The sequence below is a fragment of the Anas platyrhynchos genome, chromosome 3 (assembly GCF_047663525.1).
Source record: "Anas platyrhynchos isolate ZD024472 breed Pekin duck chromosome 3, IASCAAS_PekinDuck_T2T, whole genome shotgun sequence".
Taxonomy (NCBI): domain Eukaryota; kingdom Metazoa; phylum Chordata; class Aves; order Anseriformes; family Anatidae; genus Anas; species Anas platyrhynchos.
The window spans coordinates 57,678,424-57,698,407 of record NC_092589.1 but is presented as its reverse complement, the minus strand read 5'-3'; the positions used below and the strand labels follow the sequence as shown (position 1 = coordinate 57,698,407).

The following is a 19,984-nucleotide window of genomic DNA, read 5'->3' as shown; positions in this document are numbered from 1 at the left end:
CCTCTGCTGTCAAGTGACATGGTGGTACCTGAATCCTTCAGCGGCTCAGAAGGCGTCTGCAGTGCTACACGTGTGTGCTGTGAGCACGGAGGCAAACCATTCCTCTTACAACACCCATTGCTTGCAACGATGCGCGGCGAGAAGTGACTGTCTGGCCCAGCAGCGCTCCAGATCTGCTGTGCTGTTTTGCAGCATTAAAACTAGCTCCCGTGCACGGAGGGAACAAAGATCAGTGTACACAGCACTCCAAATCCAAGTCTAATTACAGTCATAAGATTTGCATAGCAAACAACAGTAATTTACCCCAAAGTAAAACTGCACTGCTCCATTACCCTCGTGCGGCTTTCATGTAGAGGAACGCCACATAAATACCTTATTGAAATCTTCTAACAAATATTGCATTTGCAATATGCAATTCTTGATTCTTCTTACATAAAAGTATGTGAGGTTTCCCTGCTCCGTGGTCTGTTTTGAGGCACCCATTGCTGGACAAGCTTGAAAAGCTTGTTCCAGAATATTATTTATTTGGCAAAAATTCAAAGTACTCAATTAGCAAACACTTAATCCCAAGTTATTTTCCCATTATTGTGGACCACTGCCACACATTTCCTCTGTGAAAAAAATAAAAACTTTATGAAAGAAGCCTTGCATGTCCTAAGTTTGATGTAGAAAGTGCATTTACAAGGGAGCTGATTATTTATCTTAACTGATAAATAATTCATCCAGTTTATGTTATACTAAAGTAGAACTCCAGTTACAATTACCAGAACTCAGAATATAAGAATTTTATTAAAAAGTTTACCTTCTAATATTTTGTCCTGCTAAATTTTCTACTGACTTTCAGTCTTTAGCTGTAATAACTGATCTCTAGTCCAGCATGAAAATAGGTGAACTTTTCTTCAATTTCTCTTTTTTGTATCACTTCTATCTCATAAAAGAAAACCTTGTGTTAGCAGACAGATGCAACTGATCAGCTACGCAAAAGAAAAAAAAAAAAAAAAAGGTCAGGAAACCACAGTCAGGGCTGACTTTGCAATCATAACCGCTCACCTGAGCAAAGACTGCAGACTTGCACATTCATACACATGTGAATTTGTATTATTTGGGAAATTCAGTGGAGGAGCAGTCCTGATCTCTTGCAGAGATGAGCAGCACTGTGAGCATGAGGGCCTCTGCCTTTTTTTACGGTCCCTACTCCCCAGGGAAGGGAACGGTGGGTGGCTGGGTTGCAAACATCCCAGCAATCGTCCTTAACATTAAGCACATTTATAGTAACATGACCTCATTCTACGAAAATGTAAAACTTAAAAAACGAGTTACTATATTTGGAGATGGAAATAAAACAGAAACGTGCCTTACTGCCGCCCCAGGCCTCAGGTCGGACTGGTAAGCTGTGCCTGCTCCCTGGCACCAGGACCAGCAGTGCTGCAGGTGAGTCCAGGCCTCAGCACCGATACGTGTCTGGAGAGATGTCTTCCCTCCCATCGCCCTTGTCATGCCCCTGTGCCCCTGCCTGTGAAGGAAGACAACTCATATGGAGTGCACACCCTCCATGTACCCCAACAGTGGTGATCAGCCCAGGCTCCCATTCCTGCCTTACCAAGGTATGACCCTGTCCCACACAGTTGTTGTGATGAAAGGATGGCTTGAGAAAGGAGCCAGGGGGGCTGAGCACCTCTCTGGCTGTAAGGAAACCTTCCAATGCAAAGCACGCATGGCATCTTCCTGACAGACATGAGTGCAAGCACGTAAACTTTTCAGAACTCCAAAACTATGTGTTATACAAACACGTAAATGATAACAGTGACTGTGATTCATTCCTAGTTCCTAAGAGGGAGTAACCGTAATGACAGTCAAGAACATCTGGGAGCAGTAAGGTTTTTGTCTGGTGATGATGCAGTACTACCACCAGCATGGTCAGGAAGAATTCACCCAGCCTCCTGTAAAAAGCCCTCCTCCCACTGACCCCTGCGAGGCTTTCTACTGTGGTCCTTCCGTCGAGCAAGTCTTAGGAGCAAGAGAAGATTCAAGGAGCACAACTGGGCTGTGATATTCACAAAGAGACTGCACACAGCAGCTTTGGCCGGGTCTCATGACGGCTGTGCAGCAGCAGGATACCTGTGCTCTGCTGTATATTACAAACTTCATGGGGAGGAGAAACTGAAAGGTACCTTCACTGTTTGAATGCCTGAAAGGGCAGTGCCTTGCAGGACTTTCCTGTAAACTCAGAGAAAAGAAAAAATAAACAGCAGGGAAAGCACGCCGGAGTGTTTATCGAGTTTAACTTCACTCTCCAGTCTGAACAACAAGCTTATCAAAGTTCTTGTTAGCTTCACTCATCTAAAATGACTTCAGATCAAAGCACTGGTTGATTGAAAGCTAAGTTTAAAAAAAAACAAAAACACACACACTTTTTTCTGGTTAGTCTCAGGACTAAAATGTATGTGTCACATTTCTGGTACACCACATTGGTTTGGTTGCTATCAGAATCCATATATTGAATGTACAGTTCAAATGAAGTCACTTCCTGTACTTTACATGTAATAGCTTCTAATCAGCGTGAACAAAGAGACTTCTCTCATTGCTGAAAGCTGAATGCATTTCAAACAATCAAATTGAAAAATGCAGTTCGATTTTTGATTTTTTTTCCTTCTCTCTTCCCTCCACTGGCTTGGCATAAAGTCATATAAAATTGGATCCAGAAACAGAGAAGGTGGTTAACAGCAAATTCACGGAAACAACTGGCTTTTTTTTTTTTTTTTTTTTTTTTTTAAAAAAGAAACAGCCTCAGCCCGTGCAGCGTGCTCCCACAAAATGCCAAGCAAAGGCTCCCTGCTGAAGTCCGCCCATCTCCCCCATATCAGCCAGCAGCAGCCGGTGCTGGTGCAGGCAGCGGCCCCTGGCTGCGCCACCTCCCTGCTTTAGGTCTTTGCCAGCACCACCCAAACCACACTGCTTCAGTACTGCAGACAGCAGAAATAAAATCCCTCCATCCACAGAAACACAGGCAACCATCAAGAGAAGTCACAGCCAAACTGCTCGTAAGCACCCTGTGGCTCTGGGGGCACATTTTGGACCCCCTGCTCTATGCCCCTCACAGCAAAGGTTTCACCACCCACAGCAGAAGTGGCTTTAATTGGTCTCGAGCACTTTTCTTTGGGGGAGATTTTTGGCAGGCTGGTTGATTTATTTTAGTGTGAGATCATTTAGCGGATAATGCTAATGCTACTGTTGTAATTTAACAGAGACACCAGAAATTTCTATGATTATTTGTTTTATTCTAACAAACAACAACAAAAAAGCATGCATGTCTTCTTGTATGTATGTACGCATGTATAAATACACATGCACACAACCACACACACTGTATCAAGAGCATGAATGCGGCCAACAACTTTATTCACGGCTGGTCAACACCACGGTTTCAGTTCTGATAAATGAAGTGTAGAGATTCTAATGACTAATGCCTCGTATTAATCTGTTGAAATATTTCCAACACTTGCAACACTCCCTTAAAAGGGAACCTTAGACTGGGTCTCTCTCTCCTTTATGTGGAAACACATTGTCATGAAACTTTCCATTGAACTTGGTTGTTACTGGCCACCAAGTTCAGATGTTGCCTGGAGGAGAATGACAGATGGCTTGCTCACATCATCTGTTTCTCCTGGGAGTAAGAATGAAGCAGGTAGACACACTCTGCAGAAGGAAATACGTGCTTGCTGTAGGACATAATGAGGGCATCAATGTTCCTGGCGGTGTTCAAAGAAAGGTTAGACCTGGTGCTCAGGGACATGGTTTAGTGGGTGAAATTGGTGGTAGGGGGATGGTTGGACCAGCTGATCTTGGAGGTCTTTTCCAACCTTAATGATTCTATGAAGAGTTGCATGACAAAGAAGCTCTACTCATCCTGCAGCTGGAGCACCTGGAGTCTTTAGGGACAGTTTTAACTAAATGAAGCAAAGCACAGCTAGTGGGAATAAAATCAGTCTTAAGACCATGGGACCCAGTTCTGCAGGCAGAAGGCCATATGCTTAGCTCTTCTGCTGTGTGACTGGCCACATCAGGAATAAAGGAAGTTGATGTGGAGAAGTGAATACATGGACACTTAGGACAAGTTGTGGCATTGAGACCTTGGAGGGCCAAACCTGAAATAATACTCACTACCTGCACTACATTTAAGAGAAACAGTGTGGATAAAACAGTGGAACCAGTTAATTTTCTCATTCCAAACCTCCTTTGGGAGGTTTCTAATTCATCCATAAGAACAAATTCTGTTTTGAGCTCATGAATCCTGAAAAACATTTAGAATACTGAAATATAGGTACCTTCTTTAAAAGTTTTGTTATTATAAATGAAGGGTCACTAACTGCTTAGCAGAACATCTTTAACCCTTACTCTACATCACCTGAATAACAGAGGACATAGCAAACAATTTCTGTTACGGCATGAAGCGCCTTAATTTTCTGATTTCCAGAACGCAGAGGATGCTTCAATCCCCATTTTTGGGGAATTAAGTCAGTAGGAGACCCTCAAACCTAGCTTTTATGGTCCCATTATTTTCCTCTTCTAAGGCATGATGTGATTTCTTTAAGAAGTATAGACATTGGGAAGCTCTGCCTCTGAACAAACACAAGACTCTATTGCTGTGAAAAGAACATCCACACATACAACTGTCGTATCTGTGTTTCCGTTTACTTGTTATCTTTTCCTGAGATCTAACACAAACTTATTTTTTTCTACCCTGAAGATTTTCAATAAGAACCAAAGGATAATTATCTAATGTCTCGAGTGATGCTGTACTAAAGAAATTATATCCATCTGAGCTTCTTTAATAGACTGATTAGGAAAAGGTTTTTAAAAATAGCATCAAATAGACTGGGTAGCAGTATAATATATTTTCCTTACAATAATTCTTCTCAGGCATAAGGACAACCTTGAATCTATTCCTCTGAAATATAGAATTACAGAGCACACAATTAGAGTGTTATTGGAGAATTACATTTAAAAGTTTCAAAAATTTGTGAGTTTAGAAATGATTACAGATTTTCTTCTGCAGATGAAGCACTCTAAACTCATATTGCAACGTATCTCCATAAAGCCCTACTTATCCTCCTGTTGACAGTCGTCTTAGTTTGTGACCAAATAAAACCCAATGTTTCTGATTAATTTCTATTTTCTTTAAACTACTTCTAAAAATAAAAAAAAAAATAAAAACAACAGTGTCTATTACTGGAATCTAAGAAGCAATCTTGCAAAGCAAAATTGCAAACAATTCATTTTTGTATTTTGCTAACTCAAAGAACAAGATCAACAGGTGTTAAAGGCATTATCTCGGGGGAAATGCACCATTCCTCAGATATGTATTCATATAACCCTAACATTTAACATCCATATGTACTTGGAGCTGTATATGGTCACATACTCCACGATGTATTCAGTATACCTTATTCTATTGGTTGGACATAAATTATTTTATATGCCTTGTACTTCAATGTTGCCAATAGATCACAGCAATATTAATATTTCACAAAGATCCCTGAAGTTAGAAGAGGTGAAGATACAACTGTCTTGCCAAAACATCCTCATGCAGTTTCCTTCACACATCTGGCTAAACGCTTTCCAGTCAATTATGTTAGGCATAAGTGATTCTTCCCTGCCTTATCACCCAATTAACCAAACACAAATGATAACTTCTGTGTCATATGTGAATGTACTTTCTTTCCCTTATACTCACGAAAAAAAGCTGTGATCAACTAAGCTTTCCAAGACCGTGCTTCTTTTTTATTTACACCATTACAACTACCCAGAAACCAAAACCCTCACTGGCCAATATTTTTATAACATATCTAGATTATGTTATTAAACCAACCAACAAATGTATCTGCTTTCTAATTTAAATGTTAAGCTTTAAATTAGTTTTAGCTCTAAATTTTAGTGCCTCCCAATGCCTTCCAACTACGAATACACTTATATGCGGTCCAAAAAAAAAAAAAAAAAAAAGAAACATTTGTATAACAATAATTGCTATTAGGCAGCTCTCAGATATAAATATCATATAAATATCAGGCTGCTTCACATCAATATTTTTTATATCTTTTTCAAAATCGTAAATTAATTTGCTTTTTTGCTTTTTCCTCTGAAAATCTTGGAAGTTTAAAAGCAGAACCCACATGCAAAAATGCTGATGGCTTACAGTTAAACTACATGTTTTCCTTTTCAGGATCAGCAAAAGGATTCTAAAGAAAGCATGTTTGTATATGCAGCCTCGATGCTTCCAAGGAAAACAGATAAGTTATCTGCTGCAGAGAAGAGCAAAATGAGACAAAAATAGTAAGATTAGTAGCTTAAAGTCACTTCAGGGAAAAATGCCATACTGAGGAACACAAGCAACTGCAATAAAACACGAAACTTTCCAAGCACTCCCACTGAAATTATGGGATTACCCAAAAGTTTTCATAGAACAGCACACACAGAGATGCTTTGAATTAGGTTTACAACACAAAAACAGCAATTCCTGCTGCCCTGCAAGAACAAGGCTGTGTGATAGTCAGTACTCCACCCGGAGCTTACCCACAAATGAAGAGATGACATTTCTTAACTTTATTCCTGCAGTCAGAACTTGTCCACACCTGAATGTTGTAGCTACATGAGCTCAGAAACTTTCTTCTTCAGACACTGCAGAAACTAATATAGAAACTCTGGTGATCTGTTCTCTTGTTTTCAGTAGAAAATTTACATATGAATTACACACCAAATTCCTTTGGTCTGATAAACTGTTCTGGACTTGCATGAAGCAAATACTGCTTCTTCATTACCATCCTCCTCTTGCTATTCTTTGTTGTCTTTATGAAAAACCCATATCCCTAAAATCAGCAAACGTAAAGGTAAATCCACCTCTTGCCTTCCAGTCGACGCACAGAAACGGAGGTTTGGAAATACGCACTTACATTTCAAGGGATTTTAGGTTCCCAGATTTTCTGCCAGACAGGGCCACTGGTTACTCAGCTGCTGTGTGCATAAGTGTTAACACAGTGATTTGTACTGGTCAAGAAATCATCTGATGCAATCCAGTTGATTCTTAGAGACATAAAGCTCTGCATATAATAGCCTACATAAAAGACTGATGTTAAGGACCCAACTGCAAGACTCAAATACCAAGTTATTTCCTATTACTTTTCATATTCATTAACCACTGTTAATTAAAGAATAAGTGAACATAACACAAAGGCTAAAAACAGCACAAGAGTCACTAAGGTGTTTCCCATGACACAACACAATGCAAACACTGTTTTTGCACTCAAGAATACAAATGCAAACATTTCATAATCATACTACGCGTAGGAATTCAAAACAGCCCTTACCTTAATTTAAATTGCACTTTTAGTAGAAAGTCACACTATTCTAGTAGAAGGTGGCAGGAAACATGCCATCTTCCTTCAGCACAGTTTTCCAAATGCCCCTGCGTTCAACTAAGTCTAGCTCTGCTCTGTTTTGTTTTCACAAGAGGACCCATTCAGCACCATGTGCTCCTTTTCAGCTGTCAATAAACAGAGGCAGTGAATTCCCCAGAGCTTCACAAAGCTAGTTAGGCATAGCCATTCATTTCTCCAGGAAAACAGGGCATTGATTTCAGCAAATTCCCAGGGAGCAGCAACAACAAAGGGATCAAAGACCCACCTCCTTTCCTGCATGGCTCTCAGAGAAGCAGCGACAGGTTTCCTGAAGACAGGGCTGGAGCCCCAGCGACCACCGCATGCTCCATTCACACTCATCGCCTTCCTACACTCCCGGGACAGCCCCAGCGCCAACCGTGACAAACCCCTACATTCAGGCAGCATAATGTACTGCACGCTAGTTCATCCAAGGATAAAAAGAAAAACAAGCTCCAAGGGAAGTCCGCTACTTCCCTGACTGGTCGAGCCTCAATAGCTGCCAGACATTTTATAAACTCCCCTCTCCTTTTTGCCCCTAGCTTCTCCATCTGAAATGAAGAAACATTCGCTATCTCCAATTTGTCGTGATGAAACTTCATTGGGATGCTGGCTTTTCTGGATTACTTCCATGGGCTTGAAGAGATAGCTACTGGAATTTCAGGCCTGGCAGCCCTTGCATTGTGTAGCCTTGACATTTTCCATGTGTAATTTGCCCCCACCTGCAGTATTTTTTTCTCTAGGAATCTAAGGGGGGTTGTTCTGGTTTTATATTTTATTCGGTTTTGTATTTTTATTTATACACGTAGTCTTCATTAAAGTGATCTGGAACAAGATTTCTAGTCCTAGAATTTGACCTTGTATTGAACCATATATTGGTGACAGACTGCGGTTAAGCTTAGGGACCAGTTGTTAAGGTTACATGCCTACTGCTACCAGCAGAGACTGCTTCCTGGTGCCGAGACCACCTGGCACATGGTCCACATGTCTAAACACCTCTCTCTGCCTTCTCTTTCTGCCACAAACAGGTTGGTTACGTCCAAATTCCTTACGTGGAGCAGAGCCTGGCAGACGTTATCCCCAAAATACACCTTAGTGTTGCATCTTACCATAATTACTAAGCTCATGGCCTGACTCTGTGCTATCTATGTAAAAAAAAGCAGGCATAAAAATCTAGAGTCAATTCACATCTGTACATATGTCCTATGTTTCTCTTTAGCATTCTTCTGTGTACTGACATTTTTCCAAGGCACTACCTGGCTGCCACAAACCCCACATGCGTATGTTTTTCCACCAGCTGGACCTGGAAAGTCCCCTGAGCACTGCTATTCACACACCTTTGAGTGACACAAGTGTCTGTCCTAATAGCATGACCGAGTGTCAACTGGCCCTCGCTCCTACGGAAAGCAAGGGACTTAGATTAGAACAACCCAGGGCCTGGTCAAGCCACATCGTGAATATTTCCAGCATGGGAAATTCAACTATTTCCCTGGGCAGTCTATTCTAATGTTTAATTGACCCCATGGCTAAGAATTTTTTTCTTATATCCAGAGGCAATATATATATTCCCTGAAGCAACTTGTGGCTGCTGCCTCTTGTACCACCATGGTGCATTCTCGTGGAGAGAGTGCTTCCGCCTTCTTCTCCATAACTGATGTTTTTATACTGTGGACAAGATCAGCTCCCCCAGGCTTTCACTTCTCCAGTGATCTCAAACCACTGATCATTAGGGAAAGCAGGAGAGTGGTGCTGACACTGAGCTGAAGAGGAAAAAAAAGAAATTGCTAGAGCATAAGTTAGCTGAAATGGATGAACTAGCTTATACGACCAAGCAGAGCTGAAGAGTCTTAAGCAAATCTGACCAGGACTACTGCACAAGTCCCCCTACCCTACCTTCTCTCCTGTCTTTAACATTACACTCCTGCTGTTTGCCTGTTGTATATAATACAGTCAGGCATAGTACTTTCCTTATCCATCTTTTTTAGAGCTCTCTGTATCTAACAGAACCTAAGTACAATCCAGAATTGCCAGCTGGCAAACAAAGGTTGAAAAATTCACTTTCTCAAATAACTTGATCTTGAACTATATATATTGCTTCCGCAAACAGGTGCTATCTGCCAGTCAGCTGCTGATGCTTTTATATTTATTAATTTATTACAATTGATTGAAGTTATTGACAAAAAAAATATATAATTTTCCTTGTTCCTTCTTAGGAAGGATTGAAGACTGATAAAATGGGTTCCCAAAATCCCCGTTCTCTTATACTGTACAGCACGCAGTTGGGCAACACTTGGAGGCAATGTTTAAAAAATGGCAGCTGAGCACTGGAGAGACTCCAAAAGAACGTATTTAGATAGAGCAATAAGCATAGAAAACATGTTTAATGCTGCAGATAAGCTGTAGTGAGAGTGTAAGTATCAAGGAGACCCGACAAATAGCTTTTTTGAAGTAGTTATGATGCCTGCATATTATTCACTGTTGAAGAAGAAAAATGGGTAACAGTGATGTGAGTGAGATTTGGATGTGACATGGAAAATGATGCCTTGGAAACACAAGAGTTAAATTCACAAAGCGATTAAAACTTCCCAAGCATATCACTTGGTAGTAATCCCAGATGGCATTTGTGCCAATGATAGATAAAACATTTAAAATAGAATTGTGAATTTTAAAGCCTCAATGAATCAGTCTGTTCTTATACAGGGGACAGATTTTTACAATTTTACTCACATTAAGTCATGCCTTACTCCAAGAATAATCCCATTGATTATGATGGCAATACTGTTCCACAGATGTCTCAGAACAAACGCATATGTAAAAGCAGACTTCATACTTAAGATAAAAGACATCAACCATGAGCACATCTGGGAATTTGATATAAACATATGGTACAAAAAAATTACTGCGGGATGAGAGAAATGTACTTACATAGCAGGTCTGTGGACATGTTTACAGATCAGGCAAAGGAAACCTATGTAAAATAAATGAAAAAGAAAGATCAGTTTTATGAACTAGTGCCATTCATATTCAAATCTCATGCTAGTTATCATATCCATAGTTTTTTGGTTCTTTAGGAAATGTGGAGAACATATCCAGGGAAATCTAGCAAGGAATAATTAAAATTAGAGGAGGAAAAGGGTAAATCCATCTATTAACTCGAGAACAAATGAGTCCACTTCATTTCACAATGTGAATTGACGACATTAAAGTAATGCAAAGTAATTAAGTCAGCGCAATTCACTACATCCCACTTCCTCATTGATATTTATTATAAAAACAGAATTTTCAGTTGCTGCATATTTTACCCCACTGCATGCCATCTTATGTTTAAGCCTGCTATTTCTGGTATTCATCTTAAGAGTCCTCACAGCAGCAAAGTCAAAGGGAGCATTAACTACACATAGGATAAAGCATTTTGTTTGCACTCTTGAAAGACTTCTGTAGACTTCCAGCTTCCTGCTGAACTCTGTTCATCGGGTTCCCTTCTCATTCATCCACTGTTTTTTTTTTTGCCTGAAATTTTACTATAGGCAGAGTTTACCGTAAGAGCAGAGTGCTTTTCTGTAACTGTCTGCAGTCTCAAACACTGTGGGATCTCAATGCGTGGATGAGACTGCTTGGAGCAACAGAAATAATAAAGCAAGTAATAATAAGTAATAATAATAATACTTTCACAAGTAACAGTAAAAATTTCATCAGCATATACCTTTTTGCCTTGCCCTGCACAAGTGTTGAAAATTTCAGGCAGGGACTTAAGGTGTGTGCACATGATTTAGGGTGAAAACTTGGCCCTGGTGAAGACAAGGGTATTTTGTTGCTGACTGGAATTGGCCAAAACTACCACGATTTTTAGTCAGATACTTCCAAATGAATTGAAACTAGTTGGGAGAACTGAGGGAAGAGGCGCCTGGAAGAAGTCAATAGAGATGGCAGGAAAAACGCACAGCAAAGAAGAATGAGGAAGTGAGGAGGAAATGGACGCCAGGGGAGTACAGAAGTGGTGAGATAGGAAGAAGACAGAGCATGATGATGAAGTAGAGAGGAGTCAGAGGTCTGCTGATGAGAATACGCCAAGAAAGAAGCTGTGATCCAGCTATCTGCTGGATGATGACATTATCAAATTAGCAACAGGTGAACATACATATCCTCATCTGTGAGTGTTCACAGACCCAACCCCAAACCATGACACACAAAGCTAGTAAATCAGACTTGCTGTTTTACCATGTCTCTCACCACAACATAACCCACCATGGATTTAAATTGTCAATCGTAGCATAAAGGGCAATACGTAAAGAAAATACATTTTATAGATGCTCCACACTGGAATTTGGAAGAGTTCTGACTTTGAAATATGAACAGCTGCCTAGTCTTCGCTTCCCACATGCTTAAACATGTCTTTCAAGCCTATGCTGCCTTCACCAAATAGATGACAAGTACATATTTTGCATTTTAAAGGGGTGGGTGTGAAGGGTAGTTGATGGGTATATTGCAGTCTTTATTCTTGAAAATTCAGATTTTTCAACACAAAACCAAAAAGATTCCTCCTACCTTTGGGCAGCATACATTCCCTAACATCAAGGGGATAAAACTGACGGGGAGCAGATCATCAGAGACCTTCAGCAGGGAAGACATTACAAGGAAAGATGCTTCAGTTGCTCGCACACAAGCATCCAGTGCCCTTGGAGATGTGCTAGGATACCTGAAGCATCCACACGAGGCTGATAGATATCATGCTGGTTACGCAGGAAAATGAGTCCCTTCTGGGCCAGGAGCTCAAAGCCAGGCAGGATTGCCCAGGGCAGCTCAGACAGCACTCACTGGAAGCTTATGCTTAAGCAAATGAATCAAGTCCTACAGTATTGCTGTTTCTCATTTTACATGATGCCAGGTTGAGAACAGCCAGGCTGCTAGTGCACCATTTCTGAGATCAAGCAGACTGAGGACAGGGCATGAAACAGAAGTGCCTGCACATTAACTTCTCTTCTGTAACCTCTGTCTTCTGCCAAAACAGCTGTCTCCAGTGAATACAGAGCTTGGTACAAACTTGCTTTTGTCTCAGACTAGGCCTGCGTGCAGACATGAGAGAGAAGCAGTAAAGGGGCCTGGATGCTCAAAGGACGTGAACAAGTCCTCCTTCCCAGATGAAAACAGTAATGCTGTGAGCAGGGTTTCTATTCCCGATTTCCACCAAACATAAAATACTTTAATTCTGAAAAACAAAACAAAACAAAACTACTCTGCAGTTGGACTCCACTCTGACTGAGTGAGGCCCTTGTCTGTGGTATTAATTTCCATTAATTTAGGTCTTGCAGAAGGAACAGTGGCCTTTAATGGCACCCATATGTGACCATACACATGCCAACCTTTCTCATCCCCAAACACAGCAGACTACATTATCACTATCAAAGCAGTGCCATCAACTAATAAAGATTTCAGTCCCCCACTGAATTATGAGGCAAAATGATTTAATTTTGCTGGCATTCCTTTTGCAGGGCAATTGCCTGGCAAACCATCACAAAACAAGAAGCTATCCCCTTCCATACAGTGTGAGTCAGCAGTTTACCTTCATCCTCCCACATCTGGTCTGCCAACAGTCTCTTGCCAGGAAAAAGTCCAGCCTCGATCCATCCTCTCCCTGCCCCTCACATGCTTGCCACCCAGCCATACTCTAGTGACTTTGTCACTCTAGTGACACTCATAGGATGTGGCCAAAGGTACAAGACTGCTGCGGAAGATTCAGCCCAGGCAATGAGGGCACTATGAAGAAGATAACCATAAATCACCAAAGTGTGTTTCTACATAGGCTCCAAAAGCCTGAGCAACTTCCTCTATTCTCCCGTGTACGGTGCTCTGGTGAGCAAGCATTAACAGCAGCAACCCCACAGTGCCCAAGTCCCGCACTTGGGGAGGGCATAGAGAGTGCAAACCAAGAGCAAACACCTCCTGAAGGCATCCCAGTCCCAGCAACCCAAGCCACTTGCAGGACAGTAGAGCAGTGGGTGCACCTGCTCCTCTTCCAGCAGCCGGTCATGTTATCTCTGCTGGTGTGAAGATAAGCACAGCAAGGTGTATTTGCAGAGGCAAGGGAGTGTAACCAGAACTAAAAGCTCCTTCATAAGCTGTGCCAGCCCTTCCCTGCAGTTACTCTCAACACAGACCCAGAAGCTCCTGTCCCAGCCACAGAGAACAGCCACCAAAATCCTGCTCCTGCTTCAAGGCCAGTCCTCTGGTGCACGAGGGCACCTCTTGCCCGCTGTATTGCCCCTTGTCCCGGGGGGCTGCAGCACATGCAGAATGGCACATGCACAACCACGGCAGCCACTTCTGCTGTGCCAGCTAGGCACAGTGCCTGGTGGTTTCTGGCCATGTTGGCTACCCGTCAATCTAAACTTGGGTGGTTGGCCTCTGGCCACCTTGGCCTCAGTTTGACATTCCTGTTGGCCAGTCTTCTGTGGTTTTACTCCTTGTACACCACATTGGCCTGTACATGAGTGCTGCAGGTATATCAGCCAAACTTGCTATGATGCCCACACAACCAAAAGTTGACTGTGGTTGCCCTTAAATACTGTCTTTTTTCATCAGTGGATGGGCAGAAGAGGAGGAGGAACAGAGAGGGGAATGTTTCCCATACCTGGAAACTGCAGCCACAAGAATTAATTTGAGGCAAAGCATTCTGAGGTTCTTGAGGGCTTTCATGTATCAGGAAATCGGCTTATGAATTTAAGATGAGTAGGACTTGATGGTATGATAGATGGTTAGCAATGTTTGCAGAGAACAGAGCACAGACTACAGGCATATTGGATGAGGAAAAGTTCAATGCCTTGTGGTGGTGAACATGGGTTATGCACTGGTAAGAGGAATGGAAGGTGCATTTGGTTCTGCCTACTGAGGAGAAGGACATGTTGTATATTGGTACATTGGTATATGAGCCAGGCAGGATTTCAGGTTTTGTTTTTCTTAGGTTTTCTACTATTGCCAAAAATTTACAGAATATGCATAGTGTATTTTGCAAGTCACTGCAGTGGGTACTCTGCAAGCATGTGTGATTTGGGGTGGGTGTACACTGTGGCAGTTTCCCCACTGGGAAAAGGAGCACCCGTTACCCTGTTTGTTCTGGTACAGAGGATGCAGGAGAAATTAAATCAGCCAGCCAGTTCCCAGGTATGGTCCATGAGGCCCTGCATGGGGATCAGGCCCCTGCTGCACCAGAAGGAAGGTGAGATCCACAAGAAAATGGACAGCAAGGCAAACCAGCCCCCACAGGACCTCTGGCGATGTTCACAGATAAGACATGTGAGGGCTGTCTATAGTGGCCTTGAAAACTGTTGCAGGAAGCACGGCCGAAAGCACGACAGACACCAGTAGAGTCAGATCATGCTCCATTTTATTGCCCGAATAGCCTAACTTTTATAGTGAACTTAACAGGGGCGGACAGTGTTTCACACAAGATTTTTGGTCAAAAGAACTCAGACAAACAACTACAAGAAAACAACCTCACCTGCAAGAAAACAACCCCCTTGTGATTAGCAGTCACATAGACCTTGTCCTTGAAGCCAGCTACTGGTAACAATATTTTTCTGAACTCCTCAATTGGGCGATGTGGGAACACTGTCACAGGAACTTCTCATAGTTGCCCTGGTAGCTTGGTTTGCTCAGCTACAGCAAGCCATGGGATTTTTGCTGTTTCAAAAAATCCCTCAACAGAAAACTACCTTGCATACCAGTGGTTGAGCACTGACAGCTCAGCTCAGCAAAAGGGGGAACAGAAGCTCCCCTTTCTAGTCCTTCTGTGCCTGGAAAATACGATGGTGGCACCTGGTTAAGGTTTCTGAATGCAATTCTCAATGAAAGCCTTCGCTAGAGATGACAAACTCCACTGCAAGGCAGGCCAGGAAACTGCTCTGACTGAGAGGAGCCTTTGCAACATCTGCAGCATAAGCCTAGAGCTCGATGTTCGAGACAGCTGTCCTGCTTGCAATGCCACAGCACTGTCATGTGGGCTCATGTGTTCGGGCTCTACCTAGGACCTGACTCTCTCAGAAAATGTACACCTGCCTTCCCTGGCATCGTGGTCCAGAAAGTCGGAGGAAAAGCAGGCACAGACATGGACAGAGCTAAGTATCAGCAACAGGAAAAGCTTTCATCTTAACACGCTTATGCTGTGGGTGCTACTCGTATGTCTGCACCGTGATGCCATCTGCAGATGGCAGGAGAACATGCTGTCTGCAGAAGAAACCCATGTCATGAGGAGACAAAGACCCATATGATACTTTCTGAATTATGAATCCACTGTGCTCAGAAGTCTGGCTGGTCTGAACTAGTCAGCACCTACTACAGAATATACACCCCCCCCCCCCATTTCCCACCCCCTGCACCCTCAAAAGTTAGTACAGAGCTCCTTACATTGCTCTCAGCACAGCAGTTTGCCTCAAAAACCAATGCTAATTACCAGTGCAGGCACTGCCTAATGATTTGACATTACATGGCTCAAAAATGCACCTCAGTGCTGTGCTGCGTGTCAGAGAGATGCATTAGTTCATCAGTCCCTGCAAGACTTTTCCTGATGCTGTGAAGCCACCTCTCCACCCTTTTCATAGAGATGTGAAGGAGATACTGCTACATTTCAGATACTCCAAAAATTGTGCTGTACAACCTGTTTACAGATTCAAAACAGCCCCACGTAAAAATAGATGGCTTGTAACTGTCCAAGTACCGTTCATGACATTTTAACTGAGCAGAGGTAAAATGCAAGTAAAAGCATTTTCTTTCAAGACACTTAAGCTAAGTAACGCGGTTGCAGATGTCTTTAAAATACACGAGCAAAGACGTGACAGGAAAACCACACTTAACCTACTTACACCAAGATTAAATCAGGAAGGACTCTTTCTTCCCCCTGACAGAAACTGTTTGCCAGGGCTTCACTGTCAGCATACCTTATGCTTCGAGTTGTATCCATTAGAAGAAAGCACACCTTTTGGTGACAACGCATCTACTGCACCGCATTAGAATCCCATTAGTGCTGCCCACTTGTTCTTTTTTGGCTGTCGCTAGCTCTCGTGCTGGGCATTTCTGCTGACATAGTTATTCTCTTGAATTCATGAACAGGAAGGAAAATCTCAGTGATACAGAAATGATTTAAGTATTAACAGGGGAGGAAACAATACGAAGGACCAAAATCTCCATTCAGAGAAACCTACACAGACTTTCTGAAGTTAGTATTAGTCCCACATGTGCACCCAAAATCAGGATTTGGCACATGATGATTACAAATCACCAAACACATCCCACAGTAAAATTTTGTGTCATTTCATATCTACCACATATGGAGTCCCTTTCATAAAGTTACGTAATTTTTTCACATCATGGAATTATTTTTGTAATTAGAAAACAGTACAACTGTTCTACCATTATAATATTTTTCTTTATTATATGGGATTCTGCATCTTTTCCTGATTAAGAAAATAACTTGGATATAGCAACATATCAACACTTGTGTCCCGTCTCTAGAAATCTGGCTCATGGACATTGCAGAAGTTCTTCATATGGAAGTTTTATGTGTGAATGTAAAAAATAAAGTCAGGAGTTACATATGGAACATTTCTCTTTTACAAAGGACTAAACAGAAGTAAAAGAATAAGGAGCAAAATCTTAAGGGAGATGGTGAAGAATAAGTAATGCGCTCAAGGATACAATTTCTCTAATGCATTTACTGTGAATACTTTGTATAGCTTCTTAATATCCTTTTAAAGCATGTGTGCACACACAGGTACAAATATACAAACTAGGCCTGCTGCTGAAGGATACTTTATAGCATCTCTAAGGATTAAATGCCTCCCTATGCAAGCTACCCAATTTCCAGTGACTTCCAAGAGATCAGGCAAAGAGACATCTAATTGACTTCAACAATTTTTGGATCAGTTGGCTCTTATTTCGAACAACTTACACTGAGTGTTAAACTTGGACAGAATACCTAAAAAAAGTCCTGTCTTTCCATTCCTTGAACCAACCAATCAATACTCTAACCTGCTTATGATCATCTCAACGTAGCACTATCAAATATGGTCCATATGTAAACCTAACCTATTCAAGTCTACCTTAACTTTAAAAAAAATAAAAATCTCACAATATTCATTTAAAGCAAATCACTTTATATTCTGTGTCTTAACCCTAGAAACACAAAGACCAAAAATTCCCAGGTCTTGTTCCTTAAGAAGTTTTCTCTGTTCTGAAGTATGCCAGTGTCTCTCATTATCATTTTCCTAACATCGTACCACTTGATGTTGGTCTACTCTCATCAGCAAAAAACCTATGGCAGACAGTGCAACAAGTATAGGTCTTTGCCTATCTCCAGTGCAAGGAAACGCTATGAAATAGTATTTAAAAAAAAAAAAAAAAAAAAAAAAGGTAGTAAAAAAGGTAGCCCAAATCCTAGGGAATGACACAAAATAGTATCTCATACCAGTCTTCCATTCTGAGGGCTTCTGTGTTGTTTGGCTTTGCAAAGCACTCAGCACTTTGACTGTGATCCAGCAAAGCATTTCTGCATTTCCCATGTCTTACCACCACTGGCTTACAGGGAACTATTTGTACATGTGAAGACAAACCTACACTTCTGTGTTTTGCTGGGTCAAGTCCTAGGCACCAATCATCTTTCTGGATGCTTGTTTTGTTCTGAGAATCAGTTAAAAAAAGAGCTAAAAAAAATAATCTTTAAAGTGTGAGTTTTAAAAAGCCTCAAGACCCAGGAACATTCCTAAAATAATTTGCATTCCACAGCAGAGGGCAGAAACATTTCCATTTCAATGAGTCTGTGGAGAGGATTCTGGTCTACTAGCTGAAACTCAGGACTGAGCTGGCACAAAACAAACACAAAACCCACTTGTATGAAGTCATGTGAAAAAGCACTTTTCCTGTGAGACGTTCTTTCTCAACACACTGGCTAAGCTATTCTCATCATTTTAGACTCAAATTCCAATCTTCCCTTTAGGAACAGGCACCCGCTTTTGGCCAGGGAAGCCACTGACAGTTGGGCAGATTGATAGAGAGATTTTCCCTTCCTTGTCTGCATTCTCTTTATGCAGCCTGCCACAAAAAGTCAACAAGCCTCCTGGAGCTTAAAAAAGGTTTTACGAAAGTCTTGGCTTTAACACTATCTCCTTTCATAAGCTCACTATAAGTACAACATATTAGAAGCTGCCAGCTTTCCAAAAATGATGAATGAAACCTACAGCAGGCCAACGAGTCAGCGGGCCCACACGTTTCCACTTACAGCCATAATCACACCTGTGACCAGAAAGGGGGTAAATGGATTTGGTAAGTACTTCAGCAACAGAAGTAAATTTCAGGAAAGCTTTAAAATAGATTTATCATCTGGAAGCCAATATTTTACCTTACACATCTTGCTTAGATTATGGTAATTTAAAATCTCCCAGCTTCAGATATTCATAAACTTTGCACATACCTACATCATCCCGATGTGTCCTATACCACTGTATTTCAACGTAGCATCGCTACTAAATTATGTAAATACTCATATACAAATTATTTGATCAAATATCACTTTCAGAATCTTGCTCTTACTCTTAAAACAGCTTTAATTTTCAATCCTGTGAAACTCATTTCATTCAGAAATTACTAAAACTAAGGAACTTTTTATTTGAAAAAGGACTTCAGGTAGAGAATATTGGTATTTATACAGGTATTTTAGATGCAGCATGTGGTCTTTATGGCGAGTCTTACAGGTCTGGAGGTGTTGTCTCTAGCTGCTTTGTAAAAGCTGGACATCCCTATATGTAACTTATGTGTCGAACAACAATTAATGCTGTTCCAAAATATGGCCCACTGTTTCTTAACAGCATCTCGTCTACTACAAATGCTATATTCCCTGTTTTCAATCTAGGGACTCAAACTTAAAAAAATAAATAAAAATTGCTTGAAAGCTCTCTGTCATATCCTCACTCTATTTGTTGCAACCTGCAAAACCTAAGATTTTAGCAGCAGCTGCTGGATTTGCCAGTGGCAACCTCTGCAGCAAAAAAAAGCTTCCTTCCTTTCACTCCAATCTGCAGGCGTGGAATGCCAAGAGTGAGATACTTCATGCAAAATGCCATTTATTGCATCCTACGATACAGATGCAAAGTGCAATTATTAAACCTAGTTTACTAAGCTGGAGTACATTAAATCATCAGGGCTTAATACTCAAGGAGTGATTTCTTTCTTTTATTTTTTCCTCATAAAGAGTATGTTCATTTTAGGGGTTCTATTTTCATAGTATGCTTGCAATGCCTGCACTGCACAACCCTAAATGCTAAAGAAACCCAAATCCTCCAAATATTGCATATGTACTTCACTAATGAAAGCTGCACAGGTTCCCAAATATTCTTTATCTGTTTCTTTCATTTTTCATTTGATTCAGAAACCAGATGATGATCCTGAAAATCAGCAAGTTGCAGCTCACAGATTAATGCTAAATAAATGTAGATATGGGCACCAAATCACTACAATGAATCACCATTCCTATCTAGCATAATAACCTCTATCAGAGGTACAGGAAAGAG

At 41.3% G+C, this 19,984-nt stretch overlaps 1 protein-coding gene across 3 annotated transcripts in view; it reads right to left on the bottom strand.

Moving 5' to 3' along the window:
- PLAGL1 (PLAG1 like zinc finger 1) overlaps positions 1 to 19,984 on the bottom strand; it is a 47,531-nt gene that overhangs the window by 18,028 nt on the left and 9,519 nt on the right. For all 3 annotated transcript variants that reach the window (XM_038176562.2, XM_038176563.2, XM_072035955.1), the window contains exon 2: positions 10,356 to 10,398. In XM_038176562.2, the coding sequence (XP_038032490.1) occupies positions 10,356 to 10,374 (19 nt within the window). In that variant the 5' untranslated portion in view covers positions 10,375 to 10,398. The remainder of the gene's footprint in view (positions 1 to 10,355; positions 10,399 to 19,984) is intronic.